The following is a 13,058-nucleotide window of genomic DNA, read 5'->3' as shown; positions in this document are numbered from 1 at the left end:
AAAGGAAACATTTCAGAATTTTCAAGTTGAATTACACATGCAACATTAGTCAGAGGGCTAAGTACTTTCTTAGCTATGGATATGGATATGATTCATTTCAAGGGAAAGTAGTTTCTACTACTGTTTAGCTACTTAGGGGTGAAGTAAGCAATGTAGGCTCTACTGTCCACTGCTGGTCTGGACAGACAAAAGCTAACAATATTATTTTCCATTATTCAGTAATGACTTGACCAAAACAAAATTCAAGTGAATGTAAATATTTTAATAAAGGTGTTACATTCCAATGTTAACCTGATTCAATTGGATCTGTGTTTCATATGATATGTATCATTATTAAATGTAATATAGATCAGCACTTGCCTTGCAGTAACAATGGATTTTTGCCAGTGTTCGGTTTTCTTTCATTTTGGACACCTCATACATTGAGTGACAGAACAAAGGTGATTCGTCATACTATATTTACATATTTGGTATTGTTGGATTCAGTACAACCCCACCTTTCCCACATGCCTTTATATGTGTTGCTATGATAATCCCTGGTTACAGCTACAAAGTAAATGAAAACATTCTGCATATATTCATTTTTTGCATGTCCGCTTATTTTAAGTGTATGTTTACATGCCTCTATTCATTCCATACATCAAGATATTCACATCCAGTCTTTTCTAGTAGGCCAAGGTAAAGCAATTTCCTGACTATAAACATGCAAAGTTTCAAAGCTCTCAGAGCTTGTGTGATTGATCTGCACTAATTTATATGCTTTAACTCCAATACAGACAGGCTATATTTTAGTCCTTTTTTGGTTTTGGGGTGTATAACAATATCTGTTAATTAAACAATCTTAGCAGTAAAATATTTTTAGCCAAGAATCCATTTGATATATGGGAGACCTTAGAGATGAGGAAAAACATTGTTGGGTTTAGGCCTAGTTCTACCTCCGGTAGGGGTATCTCAAAAACTAAAGCTCTTTCTGACCATCTGTCACTAGCCTAATTTGCAGGTCGTATGTTTAGAACAGGAAATCGCGTTGCCAGGACAACGTGACATATTCACTTACTGGCCTGGTTACGTTTATGCTGTGACGCACTCGGAAGATCATGAACCGCGGGAAAGTTTTACACGTGATCACATCTACAGACATTTTTGGCTGAAGCCGACAGTGGATGCCAGCTCGGAAAATCGAATGGAAATGGTAAGTTGTTAAAATTTTGTCACTGGGTAATTGAACATTGTGGTTAAGGAGCATTCAATATTAGTTTTAGCTCGTTATAGTAGATATAATGTCAACTGTATTGCGTACAGAGGCGGTTCTGTTTTTATTTCGCTGCGTAGCCCTGGTCCTGTAATTCCATTAACTCGAGCCTCGTGGACATTTGCTAACTATGCTAGAACTTGCAATCACTGCTTAGTGCTCTGTGCTACGTGACAAAAACATATAATTCCATTAGCTGGAGCGTCGAGGATATCCGCTAACGATGGTAGAAACTTCCAAACACTGCTTACATGCGCTATCCTTGCTACTTGGCAAAATTGTTAAGCTTAACATGTGATTCCATTAGCTGGAGCATCGTGGATATTTGCTAACAATGCTATCGATAGAAACTTCCAAACTCTGCTTAGGAGTAGTAGCCGTAGTAGTAATAATATATTTACCTTATCTGCGCTGTCGTTGCTACGTGACAAAATTGTTATCATGAACATTAATTTAAACATGTCATTGAATAGTTAGAAATCCTAATCCTTTGATCATGTGCAGTTTTAAAATATCTGTAGATCATTTTTGCTGAATTGGTGCTGTACTTGATTAACAGATCATTAACAATGACAACAAACAGGAAAGCCCCTGAAAGAGATGCCCTTGAACATGTGGTCAAGGCTATTGACAAGACTGCACACTTGGAAGTGAAATTCATAAACTCTGTCAAAGGTATGTAATGTGTGCTTGTTGTGGCACAATGTTCCATTCACATACTCACTCCTTTGCCATCACTAGCAAGTCATCCCACATACATACAACACACTGTCCACCACTCCCAACACTGAAATTACCAGTTGGCTCCACTGCCTACATATACACAGCACAGTGCTGACCACATCTCATCCTCATTGCATCAACAGGAAAGCCCCTCTCAACATACAGCACACTGAGAGTACTTTTCCTGTAGTATGTGTATGTCCCTTAACTTACTGAATTTATTTTCTTAATGGGATTAGACAAACATTAGTACTTTTCTACTACAGTGATGCACAGTTGATAATTACCTCTCTAAATTACCCCAATTATGGATAAATATCTTGAACACATTTGAATCCTGAGTGTTAAAATACATAGAATGCGTAGTGATATCTGCATTGTTGAACTAGGTCGAGGTGTGTTTGCCAAATCCCACTTTGAAAAAGGAAACTTTGTGGTGGAGTACCGAGGCCAATTAATAAAATCTGAAGAATCTCAAAGGAGGAGGAGAGTATATCATAGTCAATGTGCAGTCTTCCTGTTCGATTTCTACTGGCAAGAAAGATTATGGTGGTAAGTATAGGGATATGATTCATTTCAATACTATCTTGTCTTTGAATATCTTTATTATAAAGCTGACTTAATATAAGCAGTTCTGTAAATAATTATATGGACAGATGAATGGTGAAAACATGATCAAATGTTCATAGCTGTTTGCGAGGAGAGTGTCGTATCATTTGAAGTTCCTCATTATAATTCTACATTTTTAAATCTTAATATTACAAAATGATTTACAATAAAAATTGATTGATATTACAAAACCTAAACATTGTGTAAATCTACTCCGTCCTCAGCATTGATGCAGCTCAAGAAGATGGCAGCTTGGGAAGATTAGTTAATGATGAGAACATCCGTCCCAATTGCAAAATGAAAAAGCTCATAGTAGAGGGGAAGCCACACCTCTGTCTTTTCGCCCTGAGGAACATTATTCCTGGAGAGGAGATTACGTATAATTATGGAGGAACTGACTGGCCATGGAGGAATAAGGTTAGGCACATTAGGTGAAAACAAACGCACAATTTTATGTTCTGGTGCAGTTCTGGGGGCCACGATAGCTACATTTTGCAATTAACAATCAATGATATTAGACATTTAGATGAACAACATGGTTTAGACATGAATTTTGATATGAACGTGTGTTTGTATGGAACACGTACTGCCACTTCCGTGTACAGGTAAGTTTTACTCAGAAATGTGGTGATGCCAATGCTTTAGCATGCAGCACAGTAGTATCTGATCCCCAGCTAACGGCACCTTAACCTTCTCTAGACTTTTTGAGACAACAAGAACACATGATTTTTTTTCCCCACACAATCTGTATTTTTACTGGGCATGTTGAAGGAATTGTTGGGTGTGAATTGAAATAAGAGAGTGCTGACAACCAGCTATTCCTGAATGTTGTTTCACATTGTTTTTCAGATTGAAGAGGAACCAGTTGAGACAATGTCTCCTGCAGTAGAGGCCCCTGAAACATCTCCGCAGCTTTTAGAGGCCCCTGAAACATCTCCGCAGCTTTTAGAGGCCCCTGAAACATCTCCGCAGCTTTTAGAGGCCCCTGAAACATCTCCGCAGCTTGCAGTGCTATCATCAGTGTCCGAGAAAAAGGTAATGAGTTATGTCACTGGCTCCCTTCTGAAAGAATATTCAATTGATGAGGTCTTTAACTGTTATTTTTAATAAAAACTGTTAGATAGAAGAAGGAATAGTGTTGTGATCAGTGGAACCCATCTTTAATATTTAGTGCCAAGTACATTCTGGTTTTTGCACCTTCAGGGGACCACACCAACCGATTGTTGGAAGAATAGTGGTTAGGTGTGACCAAGCACACAATTTTCTGGTCTGGTGCAATTCTGGGGACCACGATAGCTAAATTTTGTCATTAACAATTAATGATATTAATTTTAGTTCAGACATTAGAAATTTGGATAAACAACATGGTTTAGACATGAACTTTGATATGATGGTGTGTTTGTATGGAACAAGTACTGCCACTTTCGTGTACAGGTAAGTTTTACTCAGAAATGTGGTGATGACGATGCTTTAGCATGCAGCACAGTAGTATCTGATCCCAGCTAACTGCACCTTAACCTTCTCTAGACTTTTTCAGACTTCAGATACAACAAGAACACATGGTTTTTTTTTTTTCCCCCCACACAATCTGTATTTTTATTGTGCATGTTGTAGGAATTGTTTGTGGTTAATTGAAATAAGAAAGTGCTGGCAACCAGCTATTCCTGAATGTTGTTTCACATTGTTTTTCAGATTGAAGAGGAACCAGTTGAGACCATGTCTCCTGCAGTAGAGGCCCCTGAAACATCTCCGCAGCTTTTAGAGGCCCCTGAAACATCTCCGCAGCTTTTAGAGGCCCCTGAAACATCTCCGCAGCTAGCAGTGCTATCATCAGTGTCCAAGAAAAAGGTAATGAGTTATGTCACTGGCTCCCTTCTGAAAGAATATTCAATTGATGAGGTCTTTAACTGTTATTTTTAATAAAAACTGTTAGATAGAAGAAGGAATAGTGTTGTGATCAGTGGAACCCATCTTTAATATTTAGTGCCAAGTACATTCTGGTTTTTGCACCTTGAGGGGACCACACCAACCGATTGTTGGAAGAATAGTGGTTAGGTGTGACCAAGCACACAATTTTCTGGTCTGGTGCAATTCTGGGGACCACGATAGCTACATTTTGTCATTAACAATTAATGATATTAATTTTAGTTCAGACATTAGAAATTTAGATAAACAACATGGTTTAGACATGAACTTTGATGTGAGCGTGTTTTTGTATGGAACACTTGCTGCCACATACGTGTACAGGTTAGTTTTACTCAGAAATGTGGTGATGACAATGCTTTAGCATGCAGCACAGTAGTATCTGATCCCAGCTAACTGCCCTGTACCTATTCTGAAGACTTTGAGACTTCTGATACAACAAGAACGTGGGATTAAAAAAAAAAAAAAGACAATCTGTATTTTTACTGGGCATGTTGTAGGAATTGTTTGGTGTGAATTGAAATAAGAGAGTACTGGCAACCAGCTATTCCTGAATGTTGTTTCACATTGTTTTTCAGATTAAAGAGGAACCAGTTGAGACCATGTCTCCTGCAGTAGAGGCCCCTGAAACATCTCAGCAGCTTGCAGTGCTATCATCAGTGTCCAAGAAAAAGGTAATGAGTTTTATGTCACTGGCTCCTCAACGAAAGAATAATCAATTGCATTTACACTTACATTTATGCATTTAGCTGATGCTTTTATCCAAAGCGACTTACAAAGAGAAGGGTGTTTGGGATAGGGTCCAGTGATCGAGGTAGGACGGCTGCTTGTAAGAAGCTTAGACACCTCCTGAATGTTGTTTCACATTGTTTTTCAGATTGGAAAGAAACGTCTTATGACCAAATCTGCCGCAGTAGAGGCCCCTAAAACATCTCAGCCGCCTGCAGTGCTTTCGACAGTGTCCAAGAAAAAGGTAATGAGTTCATTTCACTGGCTCCCCTATGAAAGAATATTCAATTGATAGGGTTTTTAACTGTTATTTTTAAAAAAAACTGTTAGATAGAAAAAGGAATAGTGTTGTGATCAGTGGAACCCATCTTTAATATTTAGTGCCAAGCACCTTCTGGTTTTTGCACCTTGAGGGGACCACATCAACCTATTATTAAAATGTCTGTTGGAACAATAGTGGTTAGGTGTGACCAAGCACACAATTTTCTGGTCTGGTGCAATTCTGGGGACCACGATAGCTACATTTTGTCATTAACAATTAATGATATTAATTTTAGTTCAGACATTAGAAATTTAGATTAACAACATGGTTTAGACATGAACTTTGATGTGAGCGTGTTTTTGTATGGAACACTTGCTGCCACATACGTGTACAGGTAAGTCATACTCAGAAATGTGATGATGACAATGCTTTAGCATGCAGCACAGTAGTATCTGATCCTAGCTAACTGCCCTATACCTATTCTGTAGACTTTTTGAGACTTCTGATACAACAAGAACACATGATTCTTTTTTCCCCCCACACAATCTGTATTTTTATCGTGCATGTTGTAGGAATCGTTGGAGGTTAATTGAAATAAGAAAGTACTGGCAACCAGCTATTCCTGAATGTTGTTTCACATTGTTTCTCAGATTGGAAAGAAACGTCTTATGACCAAATCTGCCGCAGTAGAGGCCCCTAAAACATCTCAGCCGCTTGCAGTGCTTTCGACAGTGTCCAAGAAAAAGGTAATGAGTTTTCATTTCACTGTCTCCCCTATGAAAGAATATTCAATTGATAGGGTTTTTAACTGTTGTTTTTAATAAAAAAAACTGTTAGATAGAAGAAGGGATAGTGTTGTGATCAGTGGAACCCATCTTTAATATTTAGTGCCAAGTACATTCTGGTTTTTGCACCTTGAGGGGACCACACCAACCGATTGTTGGAAGAATAGTGGTTCGGTGTGACCAAGCACACAATTTTCTGGTCTGGTGCAATTCTGGGGACCACGATGGCTACATTTTGTCATTAACAATTAATGATCTTAATTTTAGTTCAGACATTAGAAATTTAGATAAACAACATGGTTTAGACATGAACTTTGATATGATGGTGTGTTTGTATGGAACACGTACTGCCACTTTCGTGTACAGGTAAGTTTTACTCAGAAATGTGGTGATGACGATGCTTTAGCATGCAGCACAGTAGTATCTGATCCCAGCTAACTGCACCTTAACCTTCTCTAGACTTTTTGAGACTTCAGATACAACAAGAACACATGTTTTTTTTTCCCCCCCCCACACAATCTGTATTTTTATTGTGCATGTTGTAGGAATCGTTTGAGGTTAATTGAAATAAGAAAGTGCTGGCAACCAGCTATTCCTGAATGTTGTTTCACATTGTTTTTCAGATTGAAGAGGAACCAGTTGAGACCATGTCTCCTGCAGTAGAGGCCCCTGAAACATCTCCGCAGCTTTTAGAGGCCCCTGAAACATCTCCGCAGCTTGCAGTGCTATCATCAGTGTCCGAGAAAAAGGTAATGAGTTATGTCACTGGCTCCCTTCTGAAAGAATATTCAATTGATGAGGTCTTTAACTGTTATTTTTAATAAAAACTGTTAGATAGAAGAAGGAATAGTGTTGTGATCAGTGGAACCCATCTTTAATATTTAGTGCCAAGTACATTCTGGTTTTTGCACCTTGAGGGGACCACACCAACCGATTGTTGGAAGAATAGTGGTTAGGTGTGACCAAGCACACAATTTTCTGGTCTGGTGCAATTCTGGGGACCACGATAGCTACATTTTGTCATTAACAATTAATGATATTAATTTTAGTTCAGACATTAGAAATTTAGATAAACAACATGGTTTAGACATGAACTTTGATGTGAGCGTGTTTTTGTATGGAACACTTGCTGCCACATACGTGTACAGGTTAGTTTTACTCAGAAATGTGGTGATGACAATGCTTTAGCATGCAGCACAGTAGTATCTGATCCCAGCTAACTGCCCTGTACCTATTCTGAAGACTTTGAGACTTCTGATACAACAAGAACGTGGGATTAAAAAAAAAAAAAACAGACAATCTGTATTTTTACTGGGCATGTTGTAGGAATTGTTTGGTGTGAATTGAAATAAGAGAGTACTGGCAACCAGCTATTCCTGAATGTTGTTTCACATTGTTTTTCAGATTAAAGAGGAACCAGTTGAGACCATGTCTCCTGCAGTAGAGGCCCCTGAAACATCTCAGCAGCTTGCAGTGCTATCATCAGTGTCCAAGAAAAAGGTAATGAGTTTTATGTCACTGGCTCCTCAACGAAAGAATAATCAATTGCATTTACACTTACATTTATGCATTTAGCTGATGCTTTTATCCAAAGCGACTTACAAAGAGAAGGGTGTTTGGGATAGGGTCCAGTGATCGAGGTAGGACGGCTGCTTGTAAGAAGCTTAGACACCTCCTGAATGTTGTTTCACATTGTTTTTCAGATTGGAAAGAAACGTCTTATGACCAAATCTGCCGCAGTAGAGGCCCCTAAAACATCTCAGCCGCCTGCAGTGCTTTCGACAGTGTCCAAGAAAAAGGTAATGAGTTCATTTCACTGGCTCCCCTATGAAAGAATATTCAATTGATAGGGTTTTTAACTGTTATTTTTAAAAAAAACTGTTAGATAGAAAAAGGAATAGTGTTGTGATCAGTGGAACCCATCTTTAATATTTAGTGCCAAGCACCTTCTGGTTTTTGCACCTTGAGGGGACCACACCAACCTATTATTAAAATGTCTGTTGGAACAATAGTGGTTAGGTGTGACCAAGCACACAATTTTCTGGTCTGGTGCAATTCTGGGGACCACGATAGCTACATTTTGTCATTAACAATTAATGATATTAATTTTAGTTCAGACATTAGAAATTTAGATTAACAACATGGTTTAGACATGAACTTTGATGTGAGCGTGTTTTTGTATGGAACACTTGCTGCCACATACGTGTACAGGTAAGTCATACTCAGAAATGTGATGATGACAATGCTTTAGCATGCAGCACAGTAGTATCTGATCCTAGCTAACTGCCCTATACCTATTCTGTAGACTTTTTGAGACTTCTGATACAACAAGAACACATGATTCTTTTTTCCCCCCACACAATCTGTATTTTTATCGTGCATGTTGTAGGAATCGTTGGAGGTTATTCCTGAATGTTGTTTCACATTGTTTCTCAGATTGGAAAGAAACGTCTTATGACCAAATCTGCCGCAGTAGAGGCCCCTAAAACATCTCAGCCGCTTGCAGTGCTTTCGACAGTGTCCAAGAAAAAGGTAATGAGTTTTCATTTCACTGTCTCCCCTATGAAAGAATATTCAATTGATAGGGTTTTTAACTGTTGTTTTTAATAAAAAAAACTGTTAGATAGAAGAAGGGATAGTGTTGTGATCAGTGGAACCCATCTTTAATATTTAGTGCCAAGTACATTCTGGTTTTTGCACCTTGAGGGGACCACACCAACCGATTGTTGGAAGAATAGTGGTTCGGTGTGACCAAGCACACAATTTTCTGGTCTGGTGCAATTCTGGGGACCACGATGGCTACATTTTGTCATTAACAATTAATGATCTTAATTTTAGTTCAGACATTAGAAATTTAGATAAACAACATGGTTTAGACATGAACTTTGATATGATGGTGTGTTTGTATGGAACACGTACTGCCACTTTCGTGTACAGGTAAGTTTTACTCAGAAATGTGGTGATGACGATGCTTTAGCATGCAGCACAGTAGTATCTGATCCCAGCTAACTGCACCTTAACCTTCTCTAGACTTTTTGAGACTTCAGATACAACAAGAACACATGGTTTTTTTTTTCCCCCCACACAATCTGTATTTTTATTGTGCATGTTGTAGGAATCGTTTGAGGTTAATTGAAATAAGAAAGTGCTGGCAACCAGCTATTCCTGAATGTTGTTTCACATTGTTTTTCAGATTGAAGAGGAACCAGTTGAGACCATGTCTCCTGCAGTAGAGGCCCCTGAAACATCTCCGCAGCTTTTAGAGGCCCCTGAAACATCTCCGCAGCTTGCAGTGCTATCATCAGTGTCCGAGAAAAAGGTAATGAGTTATGTCACTGGCTCCCTTCTGAAAGAATATTCAATTGATGAGGTCTTTAACTGTTATTTTTAATAAAAACTGTTAGATAGAAGAAGGAATAGTGTTGTGATCAGTGGAACCCATCTTTAATATTTAGTGCCAAGTACATTCTGGTTTTTGCACCTTGAGGGGACCACACCAACCGATTGTTGGAAGAATAGTGGTTAGGTGTGACCAAGCACACAATTTTCTGGTCTGGTGCAATTCTGGGGACCACGATTAGCCTGGCGGTGCCATCCTATATCATTGAGATGTATAGTCTGGCATCGAACCATTCACCTCGCTTAATCCAAGGGGCGGGCAGAGAATTGTCTTTCAAACTGCCTAGGCATGCAATAGGCCAGCGCTACGACCATATCCGTATCCGGTCGGCAAAACTGCAAATACATCCTTCTTCGAAAGTAATGACTTAAGTCCATTGTGTTGCTCAACTTTCAAAGAAAAGCACAAGTCCAACTCCTCCAAAGTTGACGCCAACGCCGATTCAAACAACCTCTCTTCGTTCGCCATAGCCACCTTTCTTGTTGTTCAGTCGCAGGACTGTCGTTATCCTGTTAAGCCCGCCTTAAGACTCTCTATCAAAATAGAGCGCTGTGATTGGAGAACATCCACGGTGCTAAGCCAATAGAAATCCCTATGGTTCAATACTAGACGTACAGGCTGAGCAAATTAATTTGCCGCCGCTAGGGTGCGTCTAGATTTCTAGGCTAGACCACGATAGCTACATTTTGTTATTAACAATTAATGATATTAATTTTAGTTCAGACATTAGAAATTTAGATAAACAACATGGTTTAGACATGAACTTTGATATGATGGTGTGTTTGTATGGAACACGTACTGCCACTTTCGTGTACAGGTAAGTTTTACTCAGAAATGTGGTGATGACTGCTTTAGCATGCACCTAACTGCACCTTAACCTCTAGACTTTTTGAGACTTCAGATGCAACAAGAACACATGATTTCCCCCCCCCCCCCCCACACAATTTGTATTTTTATTGTGCATGTTGTAGCTATTCCTGAATGTTGTTGAACATTGTTTTTCAGATTGGAAAGAAACGTCTTATGACCAAATCTGCCGCAGTAGAGGCCCCTAAAACATCTCAGCCGCCTGCAGTGCTTTCGACAGTGTCCGAGAAAAAGGTAATGAGTTCATTTCACTGGCTCCCCATGAAAGAATATTCAATTGATAGGGTCTTTAACTGTTATTTTTAATAAAAAAAAAACTGTATGATAGAAAAAGGATGTTGTGATCAGTGGAACCCATCTTATATTTAGTGCCAAGCACATTCTGGTTTTTGCACCTTGAGGGGACCACATCAACCTATTATTAAAATGTCTATTGGAAGAATAGTGGTTAGGTGTGACCAAGCACACAATTTTCTGGTCTGGTGGAATTCTGGGGACCACGATAGCTACATTTTCTCATTAACAATTAATGATATTCATTGTTGTTCAGAACTGTGAACTGTAGGCCACACCCCTCATCATGTGACAATGGGTCACATGACTCACTAATTAACATAATTAGTATGTCAAAAAAAAAGAAGTCCAGTTGGCTTAACTAACTGAACTTGGCTACCATGACCTGGATGAATGAGAATCTTCAGACACTATTCCTGAACCTCTTCTAATGGCTTTTTAGGGTTTTGATTAAACATTAACATGGGATTTTTAACTATAATGTATAACTTTACAGTATATACTGTACTATAACTATGTGTTTTTTTGTGTATGTCTTAGGAATTGTTTGTGGTGATATGAATTAGTAAGAAAGTACCGACAACCAGCTATTCTTGAATGTTGTTGAACATCGTTTTCAGATCGAAGAGGAACCCGTTGTGACTAATTCTACAGCAGTAGAGGCCCCTCAAACATCCCAGCAGCCTGCAGTGCTTTCGTCAGTTTCCAAGAAAAAGGTAATGATTTTCATTTCGGTTGCTCTTCCAGGAAAGAATAACTTCTTGTTCGTGTCAGAAAATTAGTTTTTAGGTATGACCAACCACACCATTTTCTTGTCAGGTAAAATTCAAATGTTTGTAACTTAAGTCATCAACATGGAAGACACAATATTGAAGATGTGAGTGTGGCCTTGTAATTCATTTTAATTGCTGTTCTTGTGCACAAACAGGTCAATGTTAGTTGTAATGTTAAATGGCGTTTACTAACGTAGGTTCAAGAGGAACATGACGAAATATGCCACTCCTCCTCTGCAGTCAGAGGTTACTTATACACATCTCACCCGTCGGTGACTCAGCTTTACTTTGCGCTCACACCCACCCCCTCCCCATTCACCAGTTCAGACTGTTCGGTCCTAAATATCTCATTTTACCCTGATTTAATCCAGAGGGGTGCTTGGAGAATGTGCATCGTATACTGATGCAGTCATCAGAATTGGCATGGTTCTACGCTCCAGAATCCAGACCTGCAACCTTGCCTGACACCCTTTTAAGTAATACATTCATTCCAACTAATGGCTTAAATCCACTAATCAACCTCTGACGTATATACGTTGCTTTAATATCCCTTAGCACTCTTTAGCGTTCGGTCTCCCGCCAATGCCTGCCGCGCAGTCGCAAGAGACAAACAACTGTCAAGAGACGCTGCGTAAACTGCTTCTCGCATGCTCTCCACCAGCGTGGTCTTGCCGCATCACTGAGAGCTGCTGCGGAAGCAGGCGCCACCAGGGTGGTCCTGCAGCATTGCCATAGGACATTGGCCAGAGACCTACTTTAGCGTGCGTTCGTCCACCTCAAAGTTCGGAACATGAACTATTACGTGGCACTATTTCCTGAACTAAAGTCGACAAGGTGCCGTATTGAATAAAACAGACGATTTTGTCAAATACGGTGTCAAATTTAGTTTGAACTCCCCTCCACTAGTTGGCAGACATGTAGTACTTCGATGTCAGCTCAAGATGACGTCATGTTTCTATTGAAAATTACATGGGGAAATGCATTCAAACAACCGCATGAAACCCTCGAGTTAAAGCCAGATCCGGAAGTCGGGATGCTGCCAAATGCGACTAAATTCAAGCTGAATTACACTAAATTTTAAATAAAAAGGTCATCGATATTGCAGAATTGGGTTTGTTAATGTATTATCTACTGTATATTTTCTTTGGGAAGATAACGATTGATCATCTAATGATCGTCTTATTTGCATTGCTTCTCAGCATAATGTTTACCGCTGCCAGCTGATAGTCACGATTTCACAAAGCACACAATGTTTGTTCGAGCTCATTGACCAACATGGATGATGTTTGCAGAGGTAAATGTTATTGTAATGTTAGTATGAGAACTGGTGGGGATGCAAAGGCACCAGGGGTAGTGAAAATAAGGCTAGAAATGGCGACAAATAATGATGGCAATGAACCACCCATGAAGCACACGAATACGGGGCTTGTTTGAACACTGT

At 39.3% G+C, this 13,058-nt stretch overlaps 1 protein-coding gene across 18 annotated transcripts in view; it reads left to right on the top strand.

Annotated features, from left to right (window-relative positions):
- Window positions 1-846: 846 nt before the first annotated feature.
- LOC121698170 (cell wall protein RTB1-like) overlaps window positions 847-13,058 on the top strand; it is a 29,599-nt gene continuing 17,387 nt past the window's right edge. For 3 of the 18 annotated variants that reach the window (XM_042079999.1, XM_042079995.1, XM_042079997.1), the window contains exons 1-15: window positions 847-1,927; window positions 2,365-2,527; window positions 2,809-3,001; window positions 3,434-3,619; window positions 4,277-4,432; window positions 5,086-5,181; window positions 5,385-5,480; window positions 6,149-6,244; window positions 6,907-7,032; window positions 7,688-7,783; window positions 7,987-8,082; window positions 8,720-8,815; window positions 9,477-9,602; window positions 10,689-10,784; window positions 11,465-11,560. In XM_042079999.1, the coding sequence (XP_041935933.1) occupies window positions 1,822-1,927; window positions 2,365-2,527; window positions 2,809-3,001; window positions 3,434-3,619; window positions 4,277-4,432; window positions 5,086-5,181; window positions 5,385-5,480; window positions 6,149-6,244; window positions 6,907-7,032; window positions 7,688-7,783; window positions 7,987-8,082; window positions 8,720-8,815; window positions 9,477-9,602; window positions 10,689-10,784; window positions 11,465-11,560 (1,824 nt within the window). In that variant the 5' untranslated portion in view covers window positions 847-1,821. Of the gene's footprint in view, window positions 1,928-2,364; window positions 2,528-2,808; window positions 3,002-3,433; window positions 3,620-4,276; window positions 4,433-5,085; window positions 5,182-5,384; window positions 5,481-6,148; window positions 6,245-6,906; window positions 7,033-7,687; window positions 7,784-7,986; window positions 8,083-8,719; window positions 8,816-9,476; window positions 9,603-10,688; window positions 10,785-11,464; window positions 11,561-12,816; window positions 12,912-13,058 lie in introns of all 18 variants that reach the window. The other 15 variants (XM_042079996.1, XM_042080001.1, XM_042080000.1 and 12 more) reach the window with 15 other exon arrangements.

This window comes from Alosa sapidissima, chromosome 23 (genome assembly GCF_018492685.1).
Source record: "Alosa sapidissima isolate fAloSap1 chromosome 23, fAloSap1.pri, whole genome shotgun sequence".
NCBI lineage: Eukaryota > Metazoa > Chordata > Actinopteri > Clupeiformes > Clupeidae > Alosa > Alosa sapidissima.
Note: the sequence above shows the minus strand (reverse complement) of the source record. Positions and strands in the feature narration are given on the sequence as shown.